We start from the raw sequence: 27,135 nt of genomic DNA, 5'->3' as shown, positions 1-27,135 counted from the left end.
CATATGCAAAAGGGGCAATAATTTTGAAAACGCCCATAGTAATGCACCATTCCTCAGAATGCCGACGTCAAATGTGTTTCTGGAGGTCGGTGCCTCCTTTATTGCTCCGACCGTGTCTTCCAGGGGGTGTAATCCTTGTGCATCTACTCAATACCCCGTATAGGTGACCTCAATGGCTAGAAAAGTACATTTTTTCTTCTTGAGGTGTCCTCCAGCCACTTGCAATATCTTTAGCACCTCTAAGTTAGCTAGGTGCTCAGCTTCTGACAATCCAGTTATCCAGGTATACTACAACTCATGGCAGACCTTACGATAGATTTTTCATTGTTCTCTGGAAAATAGCGCATGCAGATGATACACCAAAGGATAAGCGCATATACTGACACAAATCTTTGTGCATATTTATTGGGAAGCCTCATCTAACTCAAGTTGCTGATATGCGTGGCTCATGTCTAGCTTTGTATAAGGCTGATCCCCAGCCAGCTTTGCGTACAAGTCTTCAATCTTAGATACTTATCTAACTTGGCAACCCGATTAACTGTTCATTTGTAGTCTCCACAGATACGGACAGTCTTGTTGGACTTTATCACAGGGATTATGGGTGCTACCCACTCCACAAACTGAACTGGCTGGATAAAACCCAGTTCATCCAATCTCTTCAATTCCATGTCCCACCCATCGCGCAAGCTGTATGGTACTGGTCTCGCTCTAAAAAATTAGGAGTTGCTCTTGGATCTACATAGGTGTTCACTATTAGGACCCTTTGTTTGCCTAACTCATCAGGAAAAATGTTCTCATACTTATTCATCAACTCAGGCAGTCCCTCTTCCTGTACCTGGAGGCCAGTTTAGCTCAGACTGGACAGCTGGCTCATGATGCAGAGCGAGGCCAAAAACACGGGTTCAATTCCTTACCAGCTGAGGTTATTCATGAAGACCCCGCCTTCTCAACCTTGCACCTCACCTGAAGTGTGGTGATCCTCAAGTTAAATTACCACTAGTCAGTTCTCCCCCTCAAAGGGGAAAGCAGTCTATGGTCATCTGGGACTTTGGCGACTTCACTTACTTGCTTCCTTGGAAGATCTCCATCCAGTTTAACTTGATTACCTTGAGCCAATTATGGCTCTTGGCCTAACAGCGTTGTTATTATTGGGAGCTGAGCAGACTGCTGATGACTCCGTACCCCTTTTACCTTGACAGCTCCTCCTGTATAAGTTGTTTGTTTTGCTGCGTCACCCCTCAAACTCAATGGCTGGGCTCCTTCTTATAAATATTGAAATGTGTTCTCCTATCACTGTGGCAGAGGCTCCCATGTCAACTTTCATCTTTAAGGGCCTATCGTTTACCAAAAGCATCCCAGTGATGGGACCTTTTGCTTGCTTTCACATTGAACAATAAGTGAACATTTAAATCCGTAGTACTGCGCTCTTCCATATTATGCACTTATGATGTCTTACTGACTCTGTTATTGGGTAGACTGGACTTACTTTTGCATCGGAGCCTTAAGTGACCTTTCCTGTGGCAGAAAAACTTTCAACTGGCAGGCTTCAGGGGAGTGATTACGCCCGCGCCGGAAACACTCTACTTCAATCCTAGGCGATTGATTGGTTCTTTTAAACATTCTCACTCTATTTGTGGCTGCATTTGCTTTCCGTTTTACAATTACATATCCATTTCTGGGGCCACTGCTGACTGCAGCTTCCCGCCCTAACTTCTGAACCGTGCCATTTTGGATGCTCTGAATCTCCTGTGTGCCCTTCTCAGTGCCCTCCATCGCTAATGCTACCTCCAGTATCTTCTTAAAATTTATATCTGCTTCTGCTAATAGCTTCCTTTGGATGGCCTCATTAATTAACCCGCAGGCTAAATGGTCCTGGAAGCACATCGTTGAGAGCGGCACCGAAGTCGCAGTACTCTGCGATCTGTCTTTATTTCCCCAGGGGCTCTCCGGTTGAGTTAAACTTAAATCACTACAACATTACCACTGGCTTCGGATGGTGGTGTTATTTCACCAATTCAACTATCTCAGTGAATGACTTGGAGTTGGACGCACTTGAGAATGTGGGGCTGCGTATTAAATTGTAGGCCTGTGTCTCACACACTCAGAAGGATTGCCTTTCTCGACCCCTCCTCCATTTCATTGGCCTGAAAAAAAGTAGCCCAAATGTTCAATTTATGGTGGTCCACAGAGGCATCAAAAGGTTCTAACCTTCCAAATATCTGCAAACGCTCTTCTGTTTCTCATCTCGAACTGAACTTCAACATGACTTAATACTCATGATCTTGGAATCGCCTTTTTTCTTTTATCCTCATCCCTAATGTAATATTTTTCGTTCACCAGTTAGTTAAATAACAACTGCAAGGTTTATTTACGTAGACCTACAGTGCAGAGGCTTGAAGCCTCTTGGCTACAAATCAGATTCTAGGATCTAACAGATACAGAAACCCACACTTGCCAGGGTGATCCCCCACCCTGGTCCCTGATTGGTTACTCGGGTTACATGACCCTCTTGGCCCCTAAAGGGGACAAATGCTACAAACAACAAGAGTAACAACAACTTATATTTATATAATGCCTTTAAAGCAGTGAAACGCCCCAAGGCCACTTCACAGGAGAAGTATGAAATAAAGTAAGCCACCAAGCCACACAGGAGATATTAGGTCAGATGACCAAACACTAGGTCAAAGAGGTATGTTTTAAGGAAAATGTTAAGTAAGGTAGAGAGGTTGAGAGGTGTAGGGAGGGAATTCCAGAGCTTGGAGTCTAGATAACTGAAGGCAAGGCCACCAATGCTTGATGGAGCAATTATAATTAGAAATGCACAAGAGGTCAGATGAGAGGAGTACAGAAATCTCAGAGTTGTGTAGTTGGAGGAGATTAGAAAGATCGGGCAGGGCGAGGCCATGGAATAATTTGAAAACAACACTGAGAAATTTAAAATCAAAATGTTTCTTGACAGGAAACCACTGTAGGTCAGTGAGCACAGAGTGATAGAGAAAATAATTTGTAGCAGTTTCAGACTACGTCAAGTTTACAGAAGGTATAATAGGGAGGCCAGCCAGGAGTGTATTGGAATAGTCGAGTCTTCAGTTAATGATGGTACGGATGAGGATTTCAACAGCTGATGAGCTGAGATGTGGCTAAGTTTAGCGATGTTAAAGAGGTGGAAATGGGCTGTTTTGGTGATAGCACAAAAATGAGGTCAGAAGCTCATCCCGGGATTGAACGTGATACCAAAACTGAGAACTGACTGGCTTAACCTCAGACTGTTGCCAGAGGGAGGAATGGAATCGGCAGCAAGGAAATGGAGCAGGGACTGAAAACAATGTCTTCAGTCTTTCCAATATTTAATTGGGGGAGATTTCTGCTCATCCAATACTGGATGTCGCATAAACAGTATGATAATTTAACAACAGAGAGGTGGTGGTGAGTGAGATCTGGGTCAGTTTGTTTGTATAATTTTCTAGCTCTGCAGGTGTATTGCTTCTGATGCAACAGGATTTGCAGGACCAGAATGGCAGTCATCAAAACCATTGAAGGGCTGCTTTTTTCCTGCAGAGTGCAGAATGATTTTCTGGTATTGCGAAAGGAACATCAGGCATTGGATGGTGGATACGAAACACAGATATTGATGGAAGGGTGGTTGTGAATTATTTTGTTCCATGTAACACAGCCTCCTCTTAGGTATTTGCTCTCAGCAGGCACTGTGATTGGATTGCTGCTCATGTGCACCATTTCTATGATGGGACAGTATGGAAGACATGACCCTATTAAACTTCGCACACAGCTTGTGAAGAGGCTCCTGAGCCCAGTTACACTCGTAGCCACATTGGGTCAAGCTGTAGCCGAGGATCCTGGTCTCTTTGGCCAACAACATAGGGAATGAGCACACAAAATGCTTCATTATTTCCATAATTCCCCAATATCATTGGATGCATGTGCTGAATGGGCCTGGCTGTGAGATACTTGCCACAGTAATTTTAACCAAGCATGCTCTAAAATGGAAACTCTGATTTGTATCGAAATTATCAGATCTGTTTGAGAAATCCTCATCCTCACTCCTTCCTCTGGAAAATCTCATGGGTTTATGAGAATGATTCACAGCATTAAACTTAACGAAATGTTGATTCATAATTAAAGACAATCCAACTTGAGTTAAAGCCAGTGACATTGTCTGTTTATATTATAAGCATTTTGCTGAGTTTCAACTTTGTGATTTTATTAGTTTGTATGCTTTGGCACTATAGTTCCCTTGTTTTTGTCCATTTATCAGCTTTTTCTTTTTCATCCATTGCTCTTTGCATAAAGGTGCATTTGTTACTTTCAGATTGAAATAATTGGTGCACAAAACTTGCAAACGATTCCCCACCCTGTGAATTTCTCAGATTTGAGCAACTGATGGAGTAGAGGCACTAACACAAAAAGAGCATCTCAGAACATTTTGTGGACCATCTGTTTCAAAATAAGATAGATATGAGTTCAGTTTTGTGCGATGCCTGTCACTTCAACTTGCTGAGAGCAAATTATATTGGCTATCACCTGCACTGCTAGATAGAATATTGTGTCATGGAACACATCATTTTGGGGGATGAGAGGGGAATAAATGACATGGCTTGACCAATAACAATACCTCCATCACAGAGCAGCATGAAGTTAAGACCCAGACCATCTGTGCGAAGGGCTTTGTAAAGGAGATCTTCTCCTGTGAGGATATTAAAAAATAACAGCGGAAGAAAGAGAAAAGAAAATGAGACTAATGACATGAGGCACTAGTATCCATATATAAAAATTCATTTGATAAAGGAGTAGTGCCACAAGACCAGCAAACAGCAAATGTAATTCCTATTTGCAGGAGCAAGAACTGTCATAATTTTCTCCTGATTTCTGAACACAGGGCACTGATTTAATCAGTGTCTCAACTGCTGCACTAGCTGAGATCAGGGATCAAAGGTGATGCCTTCCACCTTTTCATGGGTCAACGAGTTACTGAATAAATTCCTTGTCCATCCGGGGAAACTGTGCTGAGAAACTTATTGCATTTTATGTTATGCATAAAATTAGACTTGTGTTAAAGTAATTTCCCTCACCAAATATTCAACAACTGGAACCAGACAGTTTTAAATAGATAGTCTTTTTTCAGCAATGTCTCTTTGCTAGGAGCACAACCGTAATTACTTCAAAATCAATAACTAATAACATGCACGCTCAAATGCAGCCTTAGGCAGTTAGTCGCTGTTGATGACACAATACCTTTCCATGCATAAGTAGGCGAATTGTAAGAGTGACGTTCAGTCCCCCTTCAGTCACTTTGGAATCTGATTTATTCATTCTGAAGTTTGGAGGCACTCTGTTTTCACCCAAAAATACTGGAACCCTACAGGAAGCAAAACATTTTCAAAGATTACAGCTTCTGCAATATTTACATATATTTGAATTTAACTAAGTTAGTTATAAACTTCCACATACTGCATACCCCTTTTGTTTGAATAAAAGTTGTCTACTTTTTAGTCTTGCTGAAGTATTGAAATTTAGATAGAAAATGGTTCAGAAGAAGCCTACAAAGGAATTTGACAACAATCACACTGAAAAACCTGAACCAATAAAAAATGTTTGAATTTATAAGAAGTAAATAGTTGCTATTCCGTTTCAGTTTTTTCTTGTTTTGTGATACAGAATCAATATATTTCTCATACTTGTACTACTTTTCACGTAAAATATGTGACTGATGGCATGAAAGAAAGTATTTCAACATTTTCACTGTAGAATTGATGTGTGTGTGGGTGTGATACATTCTGAGATTTCAATCAAACATCAAAATTAAATCTAATGTTGAAAAACCAACAAAATTATTGAAAAGAGAAAAATTGCCAAAGCTTTTTGGCTTTGTCTTGCACTCACCTGGACAAATGCACGAATGCCAAATTTCAAGTGATCACAAAAATTTATATGAGAGGAGAAATGAGTGCTGATTGATTGGCAAGTCAACTCTGAATGGCTGAGGCATTGGCTTGAAGAAGGCAGCAGGGAACTATAGGCTCCCGAAACTCCAGGGTAAATCAAAAAGGCACAAAGCTTGAAGATATTTCTTTTGTTTGCAAAGAGCAGGTCCTTGTCTATGAATTAATATATATGAAGTAATACGTTCAAGCTTTGCACATTTTATAAATTATCCAGGAGCTAATGGAAACCTATAGTTCCCTATAGCTTTCTCCATTGGAACAATGCAGCCAATTAAAGTCGACGTTGCAACCAATCAGTGTTCTTTTCTCTTGTAGTATGTTGTGAGCATACTTGCATTCGTCCTGAATAGTTCAAGGTGAAAAGCTTTGGCCATATGTCTATCTTTTTCATCAATATTAAAGTTCTGTACTACCATGCCACTGTACACCAACAATACTTCTTTATGTTTTGTCTGATGCTTTTGCTTGGTTGTCTGTAAACTACATAATGGTCCAAATAAAATATTTCACCAAAAACAAAATGTTAATTTGCGTATGCTCAGAAAGATTTAAATAATAGGTGCGATCGAACTGTAAAAATAGAGTCCCGCTATCTAATGACACTTTTTTTTTAGTGCCACTGTGAGGAACGCCCAACGAGGCCACACTCAGCATCATCTCCTGCACTGGGAGCTCAGTAAATGGCATCTCGATCTCTCGACCCTCCAACGCAACCCTCAGACCTTGGTGCTGCCAGGGTACCACTCTGCCCGGTGGCCGACCACCTGTGGGCCTCAGATTGCCTGAGAGACCCTCCCAGTAGCCTCCACCTTGTCCCCGTTTGTGGGGACCAGTACTGAACGGCACCCGGCTAGGTCTCCTCAGCGAGGCAAGGAAATGCTGGGTGGCTTAGGTCCAGCGTGAGCACGGCTAAGTAAGTTCTTAAACTCAATTAGCCGTGTGAGACTGGGTCCCGCCCACTGTGGACGTGACCCAGATCGCGACGTCTTACGTGATCAAGCAAGGCGGAATGGCTGTTGGGAATCCTGAACTAGGCCTCTCCTGGAACCCTGCCCTGGTTCCAGCGGGACACGGCATGTAGATCGTGCCCTGCGTGTCACTAAAAGTGAGATTTCTAAATCAAATCAGCTGCCCTGCCAAAATAAATACAATACTCCAAGAAAACACACAAGGTTTGCTCATCGTCTCTGATTAATAATATAATGCTTCAGTTCATTACTATTAGTGAAGAAGTATTTTAATTATGACAGAAATTATCCTTCTTCGCCATATCCGTTTTGTCATGCTGACTGTACGGATGTGCTTAGTGAATTATTACAAATCTAGGATGAAACATCGCAAGAACTGCCCTTCATTTCTGTGATAAAAGGTGAATGGAAAGAATGAAGCTTTCAGATTACTCTCGGATCAATGCTGAGCATCTTTTAGCACATGGTTATTGCAGAGTGTACGGGTGTCCTTCAGTCAAGTATTAACATTAACTTCCAACAGCTGCACCTTCCATTCTGTCAAAACGAGAAATATAGGCATTATACCAGCCGCTATCCAAAACCACGAGCTCTTATACAACTTCAGTACAATATAATTACATTTCTGCAACTTTTTGCATTCAATACATGGCTTAATGCAGTTATGTATTTAACTGCTATGGAGATTGAATGTGCCCCAGGATAATTTCCTGTCCTCGCCTTGACATGCTTTCACAAAATGACCTTTATTCATGATGACATGTAGAATAATCAGGACCTTACTCAATCCAGATAAAATAGAGTATGGAGGCACAAATCTATACTAGACAGAGTCAAATGTTGTCCTGACCCAAGGCTTAAACTGTTTTGCCAGTTTTAATATAAGAGAAATCTGCCCTTTTAAAGGAATACTTCATCCTGCATTTTCACTTGAAATAAACAGCACTTGTGATGAAAGATAGTGGCGGAAATATAACATAAATGATGGAATATATAGACCTTCTTCTGTTGTGGATGGCATTTATCAAAATTATCAAAAATGGTTTTATCAAACTAAGCGACATAGCTAACACAAAGGAAGAATGTAGTATATTACAAGGATACATTAGAAAATTTGCAGGTAGAGCAATTAATTACCAAATGAACTATTAACATTGATAATAATACAGGGAATTATTTATAGATGTATATAATTTAAAAGTATTGAAGTTAACTTTAAACCTGTGCAGATCAGGCTGCTCTTAAGAGTACAGTGCACAGTTCAGGTCTCCTTATTACAAAAAGGAAACAAAAATACTGTAAAAAGTGCAAAAACGATTGACAAGGATGGAACATAGACCATTACAGCACAGTACAGACCTTCGGCCCACAATGTTGTGCCAACCACTTATCCTAATCTAAGATCACCTAACCTACACCTCGTCAATTTACTGCTGTCCATGTGCCTGTCCAAGAGTCGTTTAAATGTCCCATGGTAAGCAGAACTGGCAGCTTTTGGGAAAGTTTGAAGACTTTGGAGCTTTTTCCTTTAGAAAAGCAAAGACGAGGTGATTTGATAAAGATCTGTAGAATTATGAATGAGGCTATAAGGGACCTATGTCTCGTCACAAAGAGACATAGCAGAGGACGTGTCAGTGGAAAGGCTGTGTACTATTAGGGAGACATTTACACCTTGGCTTTTCTTTTCACATTGCTGCCAGTCAATGGTGACGGCTAAATATGAGGATCAAACAAGCACACAAAAAGCGGAAAGCACCAAACCTTCAAACACTAAAAGATCACATTGATCTGTTGGACGCACTATGAAATTATTACTGCACATAATGTACTGTAATATATAATGTCCACTAACTTTGCTTATCCACTAATAATTATCAGACTGGAGTTTTTGCTCCATTGTAATTCTTTTTTAATGGTGACTATTATGGGTTGGCTGGGTATGTTACTGAACTGAGCATTTTCTCAACACAATACAGTATTTTAAAAATAGCTGCGGTAATTTTTGAATATTAATGGTGTTATCTCTTTCAAATTCACTAAAGGTGCATCACCTTTTCTGTAACATTGATGCTTGCAGCTCTCAATTGACTAAAAAGCCAAATAAAATATCCATCCCTTTTGCATTGACTTTATTACACTTGTTTAACTATGGTTCTCAAATACAGGAATCCTATAAAATAACTGTATTCCAATAGTCCATTAACTCTGTTCCAATAGTCTTCTGTGCAAGTTACACTAATTTTCTTTGTAGCTGAACAGTCAGATCATAAAAATGCTGCTAAAAATTTCAGATGAACTGAAAATAAAGCATTGATTTTTCCACTTAGCTAAATGCATTCCTCATGCTGAACCAAAAAAACAGAATGGTATTAGTTCAGAAGGAATCGTAGTTGCTATCTGTCAGTTTGTAAAATTGAAATTATGCAATGATCCATAATGAACACGTAGGATTGTTTTGGAAGCAAATATAAATCCATCAAAATGATTTATGATGATTACTGAAGCTTTACTGAAGACAACAGTGAACAGGTCTATGGGTGCAATCTTTTTTTAAATAAATTTAGAATACCCAATTATTTTTTCCAATTAAGGGGCAATTTAGCGTGGCCAATCCACCTAACCAGCACATCTTTGGGTTGTGGGGGTGAAACCCACACATACACGGAGAATGTGCAAACTCCACACAGACAGTGACCCAGGGCCGGGATTCGAACCCAGGTCCTGAGCGCCGTTGGCAGTAATGCTAACCACTGTGCCACCGTGCTGCCCTTTATGGGTGCAATCTTATCATATTTTTTCTAAGTGTTAGCTCCGTTGAGAAAACCAGGGAGAACCCCAACAGTAGGAAAGCTCGTTGTATATTCAGCCTCTTTAACAATTTTTATTTCTCCACGTGAATAATGCCACATTCATGGCTGCTTGCCTCTGATCTGTTCGCACCATTATGGAGCATGGCTGCCAGAACAATTGCACCATGTTTTACAGAGGGAGCCCTCAGCAAACCTCTGGTTGGTATTTCGATTCCAGACCAGACCCCAACAGTGGCTGGAATACTGGACTGAAACCCCAATATTTTAATTTTAAGACTCTGCGGAAAGAATGATTTGCTCCTTGGGTGATTGCATGAAAAAAATAGGGCTTTGCTATTTCTAAAACAAAGCTTTTATTATGAATACAATATTAAATGTTTAACTTCACACCCAGAAAAGAACTGCTTACAATTACTCCTTAACACAACTGTCCAATATCCCATTAAACAACAAGAAAAGAAACATACAGCTCTCAGTCCATCTTAAAATTATCAGGACATAGAGTATAAAATGTGGTACAGAACAGATTCTGGCTCTTGTTCGAACCCCTTCAGACTCTGGATGAATATCTTCAAATAGCTGCTACGTCTGGGTTGTTTAAGCATTTTCCAATCATCACAATTGGGTCGAGCAGAGGCAGCAAAGGCTGAGGAGCATAAAATGGGAACAATTGTTCTTGGGGAAATGCACAGCAGTAATGTGGGGATTGTTTAAGGAGCACTTGCTGCACGTGCTGGATAGTTTTGTCCCACTGAGATGAGGAAGAAATGGTAAGGTGAAGGAGCCTTGGATGACAAGAGAAGTGGAGCTTCCAATCAAGAGGAAGAAGGAAGCGTACGTAAGGTTGAGGAAGCAATGATCTGACTCAACTCCAGAGAGCTACAAGGTAGCCAGGAAGGAACTCAAAAATGGACTGTGGAGAGCTAGAAGGGGCATGAAAAAGCCCTGGCGGGAAGGATTAGGGGAAACCCCAAGACTTTCTATATTTATGTGAGAAATAAGAGGATGATCAGAGTGAGAGTAGGGCCGATCAGGGATAGTGGAGTCTTAAGTCTATGGTGAGCAAAATATTGGAAAGGATTCTGAAAGATAGGGGGCGGGATTCTCCCAGCCCTGGGCCGGGCCGGAGAATCCCTGTGACCGGGCCACGTTGCCCTGACGCCGGAACGTGATTCTCCGCATGGTTGGCTTGGCGCTGGTCGCGGGTCCACCGATTCTCCAGCCCGGATGGGCTGAGCGGCCGTAACAAAAGAACCGAGTCTCGCCGTCACCGTTCTAACCTGCTCTGAGCGGGTGGGACCTCGGCATTGAAGGGTCGGGTGGTGGCCTGTGGAGGGGGAGGGGGGTCAGACTCCGGGGGGGCCTCTGATGTGGCCTGGCCCGCAATCAGGGCCCACTGATCGGCGGGCCGGCCTCTCTAGCTGGGGGCCTCCTTTCCTACGCGCCAGCCCCTGTAGCTCTGCGCCATGTTGCGTCAGGGCCACGCACTGAAGGAGGCCATTGGGCATGTGCGCGTTGGCGCCGGAGCCATTGCGCATGCGCGGAACCTGCGGCACACAATTCACACCGGGATCGGCAGCTGGAGTGGCGTGAACCCCCTGTAGGGGCCAGAATTACTCCTGGCAGCAGCCCGTTCATACCGTCGTAAAACGTGATGGTGTTTACGACGGCATGGATACTCTGCCGTGGGATGGGGGTATGGTCAGCATGGCTTTGTGAGGAGCAGTTCATGCCTCGCAAGCTACATTGAATACTTTGAGAATGTGACAAGACACGTTGATGAAGGTCGGGCAGTGGATGTGGTGTATATGAATTTCAGTAAGGCATTTGATAAGGTTCCCCATGGTAGGCTCATTCAGAAAATTAGGGAGCACGGGATACAGGGAAATTTGGCTGTCTGGATACAGAATTGGCTGGCTGAAAGAAGACAGCGAGTGGTAGTGGATGGAAAGTATTCTGCCTGGAGGTCGGTGTCCAGTGGTGTCCCGCAAGGATCTGTTCTGGGAGCTCTGCTCTTTGTGGTTTTTATAAATGACTTGGATGAGGAAGTGGAAGGGTGGGTTAGTAAGTTTGCCGATGCCAAGAAGGTTGGGGGAGTTGTAGATAGTGTTGATGGTTGTTGCAGGTTACAGCAGGACATTGACAGGATGCAGAGCTGGGCTGAGAAGTGGCAGATGGAGTTCAACCTTGATATATGTGAAGTGATTCATTTTGGAAGGTTGAATTTGAATGCTGAATACGGGATAAAGGCAGGATTCTTGGAAGTGTGGAGGAACAGAGGAATCTTGGAGTCCACGTACATAGATCCCTCAAAGTTGCCACACAGGTTGTAGGGTTATTAAGAAGGCGTATGGTGTGTTGGCTTTCATTAACAGGGGGATTGAGTTTAAGGGCAGCGAGGTTTTGTTGCAGCTTTATAAAACCCTAGCTAGACCACACTTGGAATATTGTGTCCAATTCTGGTCGCCTCATTACAGGCGGGACGTGGATGCTTTGGAGAGGGAACAGAGGAGATTTACCAGGATGCTGCCTGGACTGGAGGGCATGTCTTATGAAGAAAGGTTGAGGGAGCTAGGGCTTTTCTCACTGGAGCAAAGAAGGCAGAGAAGTGGCTTGATAGAGGTGTACAAGATGATGAGAGGCATGGATAGAATGGATAGCCAGAGACTTTTCCCCAGGGTGGAAATGGCTGTCACGTGGGGATATAATTTTAAGGTGATTGGAGGAAGGTTTAGGGGAGATGTCAGAGGTAGGTTCTTTACACAGAGAGTAATGGGTGTGTGGAATGCACTGCCGGCGGAGGTGGTGGAGTCAGAGACATTAGGGACATTTAAGCTACTCTTAGTTAGGCACATGGACAGCAGTAAATTGAAGGGGTGTAGTTAGGTTGATATTAGATTAGGATAAATGATCTGCACAACATCGTGGGCTGAAGGGCCTGTACTGTGCTGTACTGTTCTATGTTCTTAGCACAGTCCTCACACCTCCACAGTGATTTCACCCACCTTGCAGGGTCACAGTACATGTTGTGTGCCACCTAACCTCTCCATAATCCCCTCAGTAGCTCTGATGCCCCTCAAATGCCCGCTACTACTCACCTCCGATGCATGCCACACTTCAGCCCCATCTTACCTCGCACGACTCCCGTCTACAACCTTCCTATCTGTCTCATTGCAGGACAAAAACTCGAGTTCAACATGCATGAATGGGCATAGCCAGCCAGAGTGATGCCAGAGCTCAAGACCCTTACCCCATTTGATGAACGAGACCTTGGACCTGCTGGCAAGGAGGTGGACCACACTGTGCAGAAGGAAAGGTCAGAGCCAAAGACACAAATGAGAACCCTCAACACATCCAACCATGGTACAAGCCTCATGTGAGTCACCCTTCTCCTATCAGTTTTCCTCTGCCCTGCACGAGTGCCATCTCCCTTTCATTGGAAGTCCATCAGCAGACCAACACAGACCATCCTCGCAGCCCCTGGACACCACGGACATGAGCAGTTCCGAGGAAACCAGCATTAAAGAGGCTTCACCCCAGTCGCTCACACCCTCAAGCAGTGCACCTTCGTGGGTCACTCTGCTGAGCCCCAGGCGGCCCCTGGGTATGGTCATCCCAGAGCTCCTGGAGCTGCAAAGTCAGAGTGACGAGCATCAGGACGGGATGACAGCATCCCTCCTTGGACTGCACAGCCGACTCGAAGAATCACATGTCCTTCTACTGAGGAGACGGTGCTGTCATAGAACAAAGAACATAGAACATTACAGCACAGTACGGGCCCTTCGGCCCTCGATGTTGCGCCGACCTGTGAAACCATCTGAAGCCTATCTGACCTACACTATTCCATTTTCATCCATATGTCTATCCAGTGACCACTTAAATGCCCTTAAAGTTGGCGAGTCTACTACTGTTGCAGGCAGGGCGTTTCACACCCCTACTACTCTCTGAGTAAAGAAACTGCCTCTGACATCTGTCCTATATCTACCACCCCTCAATTTAAAGCTATGTCCCCTCGTGTTGGTCATCACCATCCGAGGAAAGAGACTCTCACTGTCCACCCTATCTAACCCTCTGACTATCTTATATGTCTCTATTAGGTCATCTCTCAGCCTTCTCCTCTCTAACGAAAACCACCTCAAGTCCCTGAGCCTTTCCTCGTAAGACCTTCCCTCCATACCAGGCAACATCCTAGTAAATGTCCTCTGAACCCTTTCCAAAGCTTCCACATCCTTCCTATAATGTGGTGACCAGAACTGCACGCAGTACTCCAGGAGCGGCCGCACCAGAGTTATGTACAGCTGCAGCATGACCTTGTGGCTCCGAAACTCAATCCCCCTGCTGATAAAGGCAAGCACACCATATGCCTTCTTAACAGCCCTATTAACCTGGGTGGCAACTTTCAGGGATTTATGTACCTGGATGCCAAGATGTCTCTGTTCATCTACACTACCAAGAATCTTGCCATTAGCCCAGTACTCTGCATTCCTGTTACTCCTTCCAAAGTGAACCACCTCACACTTTTCCGCATTAAACTCCATCTGCCACCTCTCAGCCCAACTCTGCAGCTTATCTATGTCCCTCTGTATCCTATGACATCCTTCAGCACTGTCCACAACTCCACCGACCTTCGTATCATCTGCAAATTTACTAACCCATCCTTCTACACCCTCTTCCAGGTCATTTATAAAAATGACAAACAGCAGTGGCCCCAAAACAGATCCTTGCTGTACACCACTAGTAACCGAACTCCAGGACGAACATTTGCAATCAACCACCACCCTCTGTCTTCTTTCAGCTAGCCAATTACTGATCCAAACCGCTAAATCACCTTCAATCCCATACTTCCATATTTTCTGCAATAGCCTACCGTGGGGAACCTTATCAAACGCCTTACTGAAATCCATATACACCACATCAACTGCTTTACCCTCATCCACCTGTTTGGTCACCTTCTCAAAAAACTCAATAAGGTTTGTGAGGCATGACCTACCCTTCACAAAACCGTGTTGACTATCGCTAATCAACTTGTTCTTTTCAAGATGATTATAAACCCTATCTCTTATAACCTTTTCCAACATTTTACCCACAACCGAAGTAAGGCTCACAGGTCTATAATTACCAGGGTTGTCTCTACTCCCCTTCTTGAACAAGGGGACAACATTTGCTATCCTCCAGTCTTCCGGCACTACTCCTGTCGACAAAGACGACATAAAGATCAAGGACAAAGGCTCTGCAATCTCCTCCCTGGCTTCCCAGAGAATCCTAGGATAAATCCCATCTGGCCCAGGGGACTTAACTATTTTTACATTTTCCAAAATTGCTAACACCTCCTCCCTGTGAACCTCAATTCCTTCTAGCCTGGTCGACTGAACCTGAGTGTTCTCCTCGACAACATTGTCTTTCTCCAGTGTAAACACTGACGAAAAATATCCATTTAATGCTTCCCCTATCTCCCCTGATTCCACACACAACTTTCCACTACTATCCTTGATTGGCCCTAATCTTACTCTAGTCATTCTTTTGCTCTTGATATACTTATAGAAAGCCTTAGGGTTTTCCTTGATCCTCTCCACCAACGACTTTTCGTGTCCTCTCCTCGCTCTTCTTAACTCTCCCTTTAGGTCCTTCCTGGCTAACTTGTAACTCTCAAGTGCCCTAACTGAGCCTTCATGTCTCATCCTAACATAAGCCTTCTTCTTCCTCTTGACAAGTGCTTCAACTTCCTTAGTAAACCACGGTTCCCTTGCTCGACAACTTCCTCCCTGCCTGACAGGTACATACTTATCAAGGACACGCAGTAGCTGTTCCTTGAAAAAGCTCCACATTTCGATTGTACCCATCCGCTGCAGTTTCCTTCCCCATCCTATACGTCCTAAAACGTGCCGAATAGCATCATAATTGCCTTTCCCCCAGCTATAATACTTGCCTTGTGGTATATACCTATCCCTGCCCATTGCTAAAGTAAACATAACCGAATTGTGATCACTATCACCAAAGTGCTCACCTACATCTAAATCTAACATCTGGCCGGGTTCATTACCCAGTACCAAATCCAATGTGGCCTCGCCCCTTGTTGGCCTGTCTACATACTGTGTCATCCTGTTTGTAGAGGTCTCACCTACCCCAGAATGAGCCCCAATTATCCAGGAAACCAAAACCCTCCCTCCTGCACCATCCCTGTAGCCACGTGTTCAACTCCTCTCTCTCCTTATTTCTCACTTCGCTAGCACGTGGCACGGGTAACAACCCAGAGATAAAAACTCTGTTTGTTCTAGCTCTCAGCTTCCACCCTAGCTCCCTGAATTTCTGTCTCAAATCCCCATCTCTCTTCCTACCTATGTCGTTGGTACCTATGTGGACCACAATTTGGGGCTGCTCCCCCTCCCCCTTAAGGATCCCAAAAACATGATCAGAGACATCACGAACCCTGGCACTTGGGAGGCAACACACCAACCGTGAGTCTCTTTCGTTCCCACAGAACCTCCTGTCTGTTCCTCTAACTATGGAGTCCCCAATGACAAGTGCTCTGTTACTCTTCTCCCTTCCCTTCTGAGCAACAGGGACAGACTCTGTGCCAGAGACCTGTGCCTCATTGCTTACCCCTGGTAAGTCGTCCCCCGCAACAGTATCCAAAACGGTATACTTGTCATAGATGGGAACGGCCACAGGGGATCCCTACACTGCCTGCCGGTTCCCTCTCCCTCCCCTGATGGTAACCCATCTACCTTCTTCTTTTACCTGAGGTGTGACTACCTCCCTATAACTCCTCTCAATAAACCCCTCCACCTCCCGAATGATCCGAAGTTCATCCAGCTCCAGCTCCAGGTCCCTAACACGGTTCTCGAGGAGCTGGAGTTGGGTGCACTTCCCGCAGATGTAGTCAGCAGGGACACCTGAGGTGACCCTTTCCTCCCACATTCTGCAGGAGGAACATTCAACTGCCTTAGCCTCCATTCCCACTGAACTAACTTCCCAACTACTGAAAACTAAAAACTAAAAAAAAAACTTGTTAGTTTAGCAATCCGACGGACAGAACTTTATTTTTTGGTTAGAGGAGGAGGATGGGTGGGTGGGAGACACTACGTAAGTAGTGTTTCGGGTAAAGCTGTCACTCGAGAACAGCCCCTTCACAAACCACCTTCAACTTACGCTGACCGTACTGCACGTATGCAAATCTCCCTGGAACAGCCAATCAGAAGCTCTGCTCTGCTGCCCTCTGCTGGATGCTTGCCTTCCCTCGAACTCCTCGGGTCACTTGCGCAGGTACACCGTCAACTTATGCTGACCGCACTGCACGTATGCAAATCTCCCCGGAACAGCCAATCAGAAGCTCTGCTCTGCTGCCCTCTGCTGGATGCTTGCCTTCCCTCGAACTCCTCGGGTCACTTGCGCAGGTACTCCATCAACTTACGCTGACCGCACTGCACGTATGCAAATCTCCCCGGAACAGCCAATCAGAAACTCTGGTCTGCTGCCCTCTGCTGGATGCTTGCCTTCCCTCGAACACCTCGGGTCACTTGTGCAGGTACACCCTCAACTTACGCTGACCGCACTGCACGTATGCAAATCTCCCCGGAACAGCCAATCAGAAGCTCTGCTCTGCTGCCTCTGCTAGATGCTTGCCTTCCCTCGAACTCCTCGGGTCACTTGCGCAGGTACACCGTCAACTTACGCTGACCGCACTGCACGTATGCAAATCTCCCCGGAACAGCCAAACAGAAGCTCTGCTCTGCTGCCCTCTGCTGGATGCTTGCCTTCCCTCGTACTCCTCGGGTCACTTGCGCAGGTACACCGTCAACTTACGCTGATCGCTCTGCACGTATGCAAATCTCCCCGGAACAGCCAATCAGAAGCTCTGCTCTGCTGCCCTCTGGTCACTCCAACGCAACAAGGCCAAAATTGAGGGTGGATTCCGCAATGGCTACTTTGATGGAGGATGGGCACTCCATGGCAGGAGATGATCACACCATGGTTCAGCACATGGCCTCCATGGCTGTAGGTGAGTTCCATGGTGTAGGGTTTCAACTGCATGGTGCAGGCACTAGTGTGAATCCAACGTGTCAGCACCAGAGCACAGCGGGGCTTCTGGTTCTTACTCCAGCTGTCCTTCTGGCCCACAGATGAGCCCAGGGAGCCCTGAGCACCCAAAGGGAAGAGGATCAGCATGGGCTTAACCCAGGGGACCATCTGACATTCCGTGCCCCCTCCCAGTGAACGACACACCTCCATCACCAAGAAGGGCAGCACTGCAGCACACATGCAGCCCAAAGGTAGGCCTGGACCCACAAGGTCCAAGTCACCCTGGGTCATCTGAGGTTACAGGGTGTGGAAGTCATCAGCTGTGGATCCTAGGGATACACCTAGACATAGTGGAGGGTGAGGAAGAGTAAGAAACAATAGGCACCTATTGGGCACTGGTGAACCGAGGAATCAGAAGAGGTAGGTCACCTTTGTAATACAGCTCTTGCTTTAAACATCACTTTATTCAGCAGCAGATCCTCCACCCTCTCATTTCATGGCTCCGGACTTCGCAAAACCCGCAGTTGGCACTTCATGCTGGGGAGTGTGAGAGTGACAATGCTCATTCTCTCCCACCTTCCACACTGATGACTCAGCTAAGGTGTGCTGTTGCTGCCACATAACACCCCCTACACGTCCACAGACCCACTCTCCCAACCCTCCGTCCATGGGAGGCGACACCCTCGCCGCCAGAATCAATGCTTAGGCCGCTCCTGTCTGCCACTCATCTCCTATGATGAGGGTGCCAAGGGTTGACAAAGTGTTGAGAGGCTGCTCACTTTGGATATAAGTTGGAGGAAAACACCAGGCCTCCCAATGTCGGATAGGTCTGCAGAAGCTGAGATACGATTTTCATGCCAGTAGATTGTAGTTTTATTGCCAATAGGAGTGCAGTGACTAGTTTTGCTCTTCATCACCTTACAATTAAGGGAATGAAAAAGGGTATGTTGGTGATCAATCTTTAAAATACTCAGCAAATAGTCTAGTTAAGGTGAAAAGAGTCACTTTTTGAGAACTAGAAACCAATGATTAAATATTCATCGGGAAAGGTATGATCTTGCTTCTTCATTAAAATCTTGACAAATACATGGATAGGTTGGGTATCGAAGGCTACGGCACTAGGAAGTGCTAAGATTTTTGGCCAAGGTTGGTATCATGATCAGTACAGGCTTGGAGGGCCGAAGAGGGCATCTGTGAACCCCATGATAAGCCCGTTCATTGGCAGGATACATTAATCTCTCATGCTCAGACATATCACTGAGCATGAGAGGAGCATCGCTCTGTCATCAATGCAAGTCATCATTATTTTCCTGCAGAGGTTGGATAATGGCTTTAGCGCCTTCCCCATGAATGTAGGCATTATCACAAGAATCTAGCACCGGCACCGCATTAGTTTAATGTTCGACCCCATGGTGGGAGAGCTCTTCACTCCCTAGTTCTGATTATCCTTGAACCAAGATGCTTTGGGGGCGTCCCAAGCTCTTTACCACATGCGGGCCCTGGCCAAGCCGAGGTCCTCCTCCTCTTCCTCCTGCACGTGTCCACCTATATCACCCACCTCCAGCTCTTCCTGCCACTACTCCATCTCCGCCTGGTCCAGTTGATCTCCCCTCTGCAGTGCCAAGTTGTGGTGAGTGCAGAAGACCATAACAATGCTCTGGGGGCTCTGCTGGAGGGAACGCCATGATCAGGTACACATCTACATTATGCGCATCGTGTGGTCACAAACAAGTTGGACATTGAGGGAGTGGAATCTCTTGCGGTTTATGAATGGTGTCACATAGTGCCATGCAGTCTATCACACCCCACACCTGGGATATGCCTGCTAAATGGGCAAAGCCATGGTCATGGTATCTGAGCTCACCTGGTCCCAGTACAGGGTTATAGACATGTACTCACATTAAGGGCATCTGTAACCTCTCTTATTTGTGTATGGTTGACTGAGAAATAACACACAGTTCACCCGTACTGCCCTGAAACGAGCCACTTGCATTGAAGTTCAGAGCAGTGGTAACTTGAAGAGCCTTAGCCAGTTACTGTCAAAAGCCCCTAGTCGCCGCATTCCGGTGCCTGTTCAGGGGGGCCAGGAATTGAACTTGCGCTGCTGGCCTTGTTCTGCACTACAAGCCAACTGTTTAGCCGACTGTGCTAATCCAGCCCTTTAGAAGACCCTTAGCCCGTAGTGTGTTCTACAAGCCTCCACCATCTGTTACAGGAACAACTATGGGCCCAGCCTTCCCCTCCTCTGTGGGGCGTTGGTCCTAGCTGCAAGCAGCAGCAGATCGATGGCTCATGCATGAAGCAGCAAGAATCTCAGTGGCACCTAATTCCCGACCATTCCTTCACCCTCCCCCTCCCAAGATGAGTGGATACATGGGACCAGCATCTGTATCCTCGCAGGGGACATCAAAGATGCTCCCTCGTCATGACATTGAAAGGGGTGAGTGATGATAGACATCACTATCATGCCATGCATAGGGGTACACATCAGCGTTATCTGTTATGTTAGCACTTGTATGAGCTTTGGAGTTCAATTCTAGGGCCAATAGTTTGAAAGGGTTATGAGCATGGCTTTAACAGGGGCACCCATGTTTCTCTCTCCTGATTTAATTGGGACAGTTGACTAGTCAAGGAAGGAAGCTGATCAGGCAACTGGCTGTCTCCCATGGTACAAAGCACAGCTTACTCATGTGAAGACTGCAAATAGCATGTCAACCACATCCATGGAGGGCACCCCCATTCTCCCAGGTCACAGGGGCTGCAGAGTTGACAAGCATTTCATTGACCACAACCATCTACCCCAACACTAATTCCTGGCACTCAAACCCCCCTGACAAGTGTATTTGAATTTCCATGCAGCTTAACACCTTTGTCCTCACAGTGCGGCCTGAGTGTGAGGTTCAACTCATACTGCAGTCATCCTCTCCCAATGAGAGGGTCTTCGTGACTCATGAGGCAGGATTGCAACTCATTCTTGAGACCCCACTTAGCCCTTGCAGCCTGACCTCTCAAGGAACCTCATTGTGGCGTGCAGAGGTCTGGTGATGCCCGGGGCAAATCTTGATTGTATGCCCCAAAGACTCAAGTATAAGGCCTAATATACTGAGAAATATTATGAGAAAGGAAAACATTTTGAATATATAAACACAGATGAAACATGAAATAAACGCTTTATTTTAATATAAATCAATCAAATTTATTAAGTTCTTTTCCCCAAATGATACCTCCTGTCAGAAAACACCTGAACTACTTCACTTTTTACATCAGCTGTGAGAAATTCTTTTTCAATGCTTATTAAAGCCAGGTTGGTCAGTCGCTCCTGTGACATAGAAGACCTCAGATATGTTTTTATTAATTTCAGTTTTGAAAATGACCTTTCACAGCTTGCGACTGAAAATGCGATTGTAAGCAGTAATCTGTATGAAACACACAGCGTCGGAAAGACATCCCTCCCATACTGCAGTAAAGACTCAAGAGCATCTTTAGGATCAGGGGGAACTCTATTCCCTCCAGCTCGAAGGAGCATCACAAAATCAATAATTTTGTCATATAACTGAATTGCAACCACATCATTGTCATAATAATTTGCAAAGTATGAACATTCCTTCTTTAATTTCTCTCTTTCTTGTTCATCTTCAATCACTCCTGAATTCAAGTTCAGAAGAAAAGAAAATCGGTCACTGAGTCTTTGAAGACGGACACTGCGGTCTTCAATTTCAGTTTTTAATCTGTTCACAATCTCTACCATTACTCTATTCATTTCTTCTTGTGCCGTCAGTCCACTATCTCTTGCTGACTCTCCAAGCATTATTCTTCTTCTCCTTGTTCGTGCAATTGGTATTCCCCAATTTTGACAATATTCATTGGCTTAATCTATTGCATTGTGGATAATTTCGTCATTCTTCAAATTCAAGATATGAATAAGTCCTCTCAGATCACAAGAAGCTTCATGGAACCCCATTTTCGGATCCTGCAAACGTTTTGAGACTTTATCCACTGATGATAAAACTGAGTACCAAAAATTTAATAAAGCTATAAACGGGAACTGTTGAATAGAGTTCAGTAGCGATCCTGCATCAGATTTAGTTTCCCTTGAAAATTCTCCTTCCAGCAGGTGTTGAAGGCTTGCAATAACATTGTCACACTCTTCGTGGATTACTTGCACAGCATCATGGCTGGAACTCCATCTTGTGTCACACTGTCTTTTCACAGTCCGAGTGACAAATGATTTTAACACTTCCCAACGAGAAGTAGATGAAGAAAAAAAAGTAGAGTTTTTCTAGAATGCCAAAAAATGTAACAACAACAGGTTGCACCTCACTTGCATGGACACAGGACAAATTGAGGCTGTGGTTCTCGTAGTTCACAAACACAGCTTTTGGGTTAACTTCAAGAATTTTTTGTTGAACACCTCCTCTCACTCCAGCCATAACTGCTGCGTTATCATATGCTTGACCACGACAGTCATTCATGGAAATTTTGTCTTCTTCCAATTTTTCCTGAATTTTATTTACCAGGCTGACTGCATCTTTCTTGTTGACTTGAAAAAATCCCAGAAATGTCTCCTTTATTTCTACTTTTCTGTTTTCATCAATATGAACGTAACGCAGAATTTCAGAAACCTGATCTTCATGGGCAATATCTGGAGTTGAATCCAGCATTATGCTAAAATATTTTGCGTCCTTAATTTTGGAAATTATATTTTTCTTGACAGTTTCACCAAGAAGATTGATTATTTCGTTTTGAATTCTGTTGGACAAGTAGGTGACACTTTTTGGTTTCTCTTTCCCTCTCTGCAAGTGTTTTGCTAAGATGTCATCATATTTGGCCAAAAGTCTGATTGTTGCTAGAAAGTTTCCTGTATTTTTACTGACTGTCTCCCCTGGCTCTGATAACCCAGATATTCCTTCTCCTCGATGTCCACGATAGGCCAGATTCTGTTTTGCCAGAAAGGATATAACCTCGACAATCCGTTCAGTTATAGCTTTCCATCTTTTCTTTTCAGCAGACATTTGCTGTTGAAGTTCAGCATCTATCGTAGTTGAATGATGGAGTCGAACTACAAGGTTCAGGTATTCCCTCATGTGAGCTCTATGAGAAGGGCTTTTCTCATGGTCAGGTATTGTTGGATTTAATTTTCTCCAAGTGGAGAAACCGTCTTCCTTTCCAAAGTTTGACACAGACAACAAATGCTCCTTTGAAAACAAAAAGCAAACAAAACAGTAGCATGCTTTCCGATATGGAGAGTATAACAACCATTTTCTCTCCACAATTTCTCCGTTTGTGGAAACTTTATCAAACCACTGTTTGGAAAATGATCTCCCATCCTTCTCAGCAAATGGACCACTTTTATTCTGATATCTTTCAGGGCCATGTTGTAATATTGTCATCTTCAAATGATCTGGAATCGGTTTCTTCAAACAGCCAAAATCGCTTCTTTGCAAAAATATGCAAATATCTTCTTTATTTTCTTCACATGGATCATCATCCTGACAACGAGACTGAGGAGAGAGAGTATTATGTTCTGACCGAGCTGAATCTGTATCAGAAAAATCCTTCTCTGCACCCACATCATCTTTTACTTCTCCAGGTTCTCCTACTTCTTCTTTACTTCTTTTTATCCATGCATCTAATGCCCCTCTTTGATGGGACTCTTCTTCGAATCTGGCCCTCTTTTATTTCCTGTTCTGTGCTCCACTCGGTTGTACACGAAATACTCGTAACATTTCATTTTCTATCTCAAAAACCGTAAGACGCATGAGAAAATGGGAAGAAAATGGTAAACAATTGGTCAGTTGCAGACGGATAAACCATATTTCATTTCTTTGTTCCTTCGTATCAAATTATTTCACACTGATTCTCCACTGATAATTTTGTGCAATTTATATCATAGACTTGCAAATTAGTGGTATCTGTATTCGAATATTAGCATGTTAAGGAATAAATGTCTCCTATTCCGAGATTAAATGCCATAGCAGTCCTCTGATCATCCAGGCTTCGCTCTTACTACATCCCACGTAAATATTTCATTAAATATCGCCAAAAAACCTATAAAAACCGTAGTTGCACCTGTTCTAGAGCTATTCACTGACCTGAGTAGGTAAAAGAACTAATCTAGATGCACAAAAAGCTGAAGAAAAGACGAGTTATGACTAGAGGAAACGCAGGAACGAACATCCACGTCTGCTTGTTGCTTTTGATGGTTGCACCACGTACATCATGCGCATGCGTGTGGGGGGGATGGGGAGAAGGACCATTTTCTCTAGACAGAAAGGGTACACCATGTTAAAGGAATAAAGGGCTAACAACTGCCTCTGCAGTGTGGTGAGCCTCCAAAAATTGATTTATCACCGCTGAAATTTTAAAATTACTATCTTATTTCCTTCTCTGGGGCAGCACGGTGGCCTAGTGGTTAGCACAACCGCCTCACGGAACTGAGGTCCCAGGTTCGATCCCGGCTCTGGGTCAATGTCCGTGTGGAGTTTGCACATTCTCCCCGTGTCTGCGTTGGTTTCGCCCCCACAACCCAAAAAATGTGCAGAGTAGGTGAATTGGCCACGCTAAATTGCCCCTTAATTGAAAAAAATAATTGGGTAATCTAAATTTAAAAAAACATTTTTTTTTAAAAAAAAAAATTTTTTTTTTTTTCCTTCTCTGATTGGATGCCCCCATCCAATGGATGCCCGGGGCCAATGCACCGTCGCCCCCCCCCCCCCCCCCCCCCTCTGCACGCCACTGATTGTATGCCCAGTGCTGACCCTCGGTAACCACCTCCTCTCACCCACTTTCCAGCTCCCACTGGGGACGGCATTTCCTCAGTGAGGATTTGGGCACAGGCCCAGCAAGGAGCACACAGGGACCGATGCTTTGATGGCAGTTTTCAGACCCCTTTAAACCAAGAGGCACTCCGACATGAAGTGAAGTTAAGTCCTACGAATGACCCCTTCCCCAAGATTGATAGGCTGAACCCCACTTCCACCGGAGTTGAAATTACCAGTGTTCCCCACGTCCTCTCCAGTGCATTCTGAGCACTTAACACCCTGGAGAGTGATGGCTGCCTGAGAGCTCACCTCCCAAATCCCTCACGGAAGTGAGGTCAGCCCGTTTACATTTACCTGTTGTAAATGGTGTTAGTGGCCACTGAATGTTCAGTGAGAGGGAAATGCCAGGAGTGAGGTCTCAATAATGACATGCTAATGTATTAAAATGAGGTTCCTAGGTTCCCACACCATGTTTTGTGTTACTCCACAGGCTAGGGGGGTTAAAAATCGGAAATCGCGATCTTGCCAGAGAGAATTGCGTTTTCCAATTCTCTACAGATTTTGCGCCCGTGTTACCATTCTTAGTGACGGCTGATGCGGACTCCCATTATTAAGTACAAATTAGCCAATCTGTTGTTTTTAGCTCATGTTCATCTCTGAAGCAAACAAACATTATTTAATTGGCAATACCTTATTTTATTGTAAGCAGTAGAAATAAAGTCAGTCTGAATGTAAAATATATTGGACGCAATCTAACCGAATTGCAAAAGAATCTCGTGTCGAGCACGTTTAGCTGAGTGTTTCCCACTGCTCGCAGCGCCGAGAAAGACCGCGCTATCAAATGGGGCTCTGTTGCAATCTGGAGCCTCAGCGGAGAATGCCCCACCGAGGCCGCACTTAACAGCGAATCCTGCACGGAGGAGCTTCGCTCGCTGTGGGGGGGGGGGGGGGGGGGGGGGGGGGCTTGATCACGTTGTGGAGGGAGAGGACTGAATTGCATTGTGGATGGCAAGGGGTCCCAGCCACGGGCCTTCAAAATGGCGGCCCCATAGCAGGATTTGCTGGGGAATCCTTCATAATACTTGCCAAGCAAAAATTTGCATGGCTAAGGATTGGGAATCGCTTTCTGACTTGTGTTTCAAGCATCCCAAATGGAGAATCCTGCCCACAATGTTTTTCATACTACTGTCCTTTTTTCAAACATGGTACCCCTGAGCTCAGCCTGTGGGCTTCAGAGTTTTGGAGCACCACCAGCTCTAAACTATTGTTGCATGGCACTTGCCACTCACAATGTTCCCTGTCCTGTTCCAGATCTATCTGTGATGAGTTTCTTTTCAATGTTGCTTGCTCCAAAATGTACGTTTACATTTTGGTTCCTTCAATGGCTGTTGCCGATATTTTGCAGCCATCTATTGCCAGCTTTGGTGCAGCAAAGTCTTTAGCTTCTTAATCCTTTCAGATTGATGATGCTTCTTTATTTGTTTTACTTCTCCCCAGCTGCCAGGGTGGTTTCGACCTCTTTGTCGCCAGTTTTATTTGTGGCATTTTTAATCGATAGGCTCGCAGAGCATGAAGGTTCAAACATGCAAGAGCTTTTTTGGAAAGCTGTTTAGTGTATTAGGATAGACTGTCCGTTTACCCATGCAAATGACCAATCGTCAATGTATCAAAACTCTTAAAGTGACCTTGTTGCAACTAGGAACAAACATGAGTACACAACAGAGCCCTGGCATTATTTTGGTTAAGGTGCAGAGTCGCTCTGACTCCACAAAAATCTGGGCCATTGTTTCAAGTGCACAAGGCTGAAGTAATCTATAATGACAGTACAGTGCACAACAACACCCCGAAGGCAAAGTACCCTGGTTAAGTTAATTTGTTCTTTTACAAAGGAACACATGGGAATCCTGGAGCTCTGGAACTCACAGCTGTCTTTTTGTAACACATCAAGTAAGAATATACAAATACATTTGCTAATTGCACGAAAGACAAATAGAAATAAAGCCATATGGGCATTTCCTTACCTCATGTGTTATGCTGAAATTTATATGGGTAAACCAACTTAATAAATCATTGTATGCTCTTACAATGCAGTTTTATATTTTTATCCTAGACTGACACTCCCCACCTCATGACTATTGCTAATTTAGTCTACTAAGTTTGAATACAACATAATTCTTTGCAAATTCAAATGCAGTAACATACACATAAAAGCTCAGAATCATTCTTAATGTGATGGTGAGAGGACATCCAGTTTCACCACAATGTCAGCACAATGACCTTTTTCCTGATTGTGATAAATGGTGGAGCAGGCTCGGAAGGCCACAAGGTCACCTCCTTCTCCTACCTTCTTTGTATCTATACATCTATGCAGCAGGGTAGCACATTGGGTACCAGGTCCCAGGTTCGATTCCCCACTTGGATCACTCTGTGTGGAGTCTGCACGTTCGGCCCGTGTCTATGTGGGTTTCCTCCCGGTGCTCCGGTTTCCTCCCACAGTCCTGAAAGACGTGCTGTTTGGTTAGGTAATTTGGACATTCTGAATTCTCCCTCTGTGTACCCGAACAGATGCCGGAATGTGGCGACTAGGGGTTTTTCACAGTAACTTCATTGCAGTGTT

General features: G+C 44.5%; 1 protein-coding gene across 23 annotated transcripts in view; it reads right to left on the bottom strand.

The window, feature by feature from the left end:
- Window positions 1-27,135, bottom strand: part of zgc:110045 (uncharacterized protein LOC664755 homolog) — a 326,605-nt gene that overhangs the window by 87,775 nt on the left and 211,695 nt on the right. For 19 of the 23 annotated variants that reach the window (XM_038797701.1, XM_038797711.1, XM_038797696.1 and 16 more), the window contains 2 exons: window positions 5,251-5,374; window positions 4,631-4,702 (listed from right to left, as the gene is read on the bottom strand). In XM_038797701.1, the coding sequence (XP_038653629.1) occupies window positions 4,631-4,702; window positions 5,251-5,328 (150 nt within the window). In that variant the 5' untranslated portion in view covers window positions 5,329-5,374. The remainder of the gene's footprint in view (window positions 1-4,630; window positions 4,703-5,250; window positions 5,375-27,135) is intronic. The other 4 variants (XM_038797707.1, XM_038797697.1, XM_038797706.1 and 1 more) reach the window with 1 other exon arrangement.

Source organism: Scyliorhinus canicula, chromosome 5 (assembly GCF_902713615.1).
Source record: "Scyliorhinus canicula chromosome 5, sScyCan1.1, whole genome shotgun sequence".
NCBI lineage: Eukaryota > Metazoa > Chordata > Chondrichthyes > Carcharhiniformes > Scyliorhinidae > Scyliorhinus > Scyliorhinus canicula.
The sequence above is the reverse complement of the archived record's forward strand: the minus strand, read 5'-3'. Positions and strand labels throughout refer to the sequence as shown.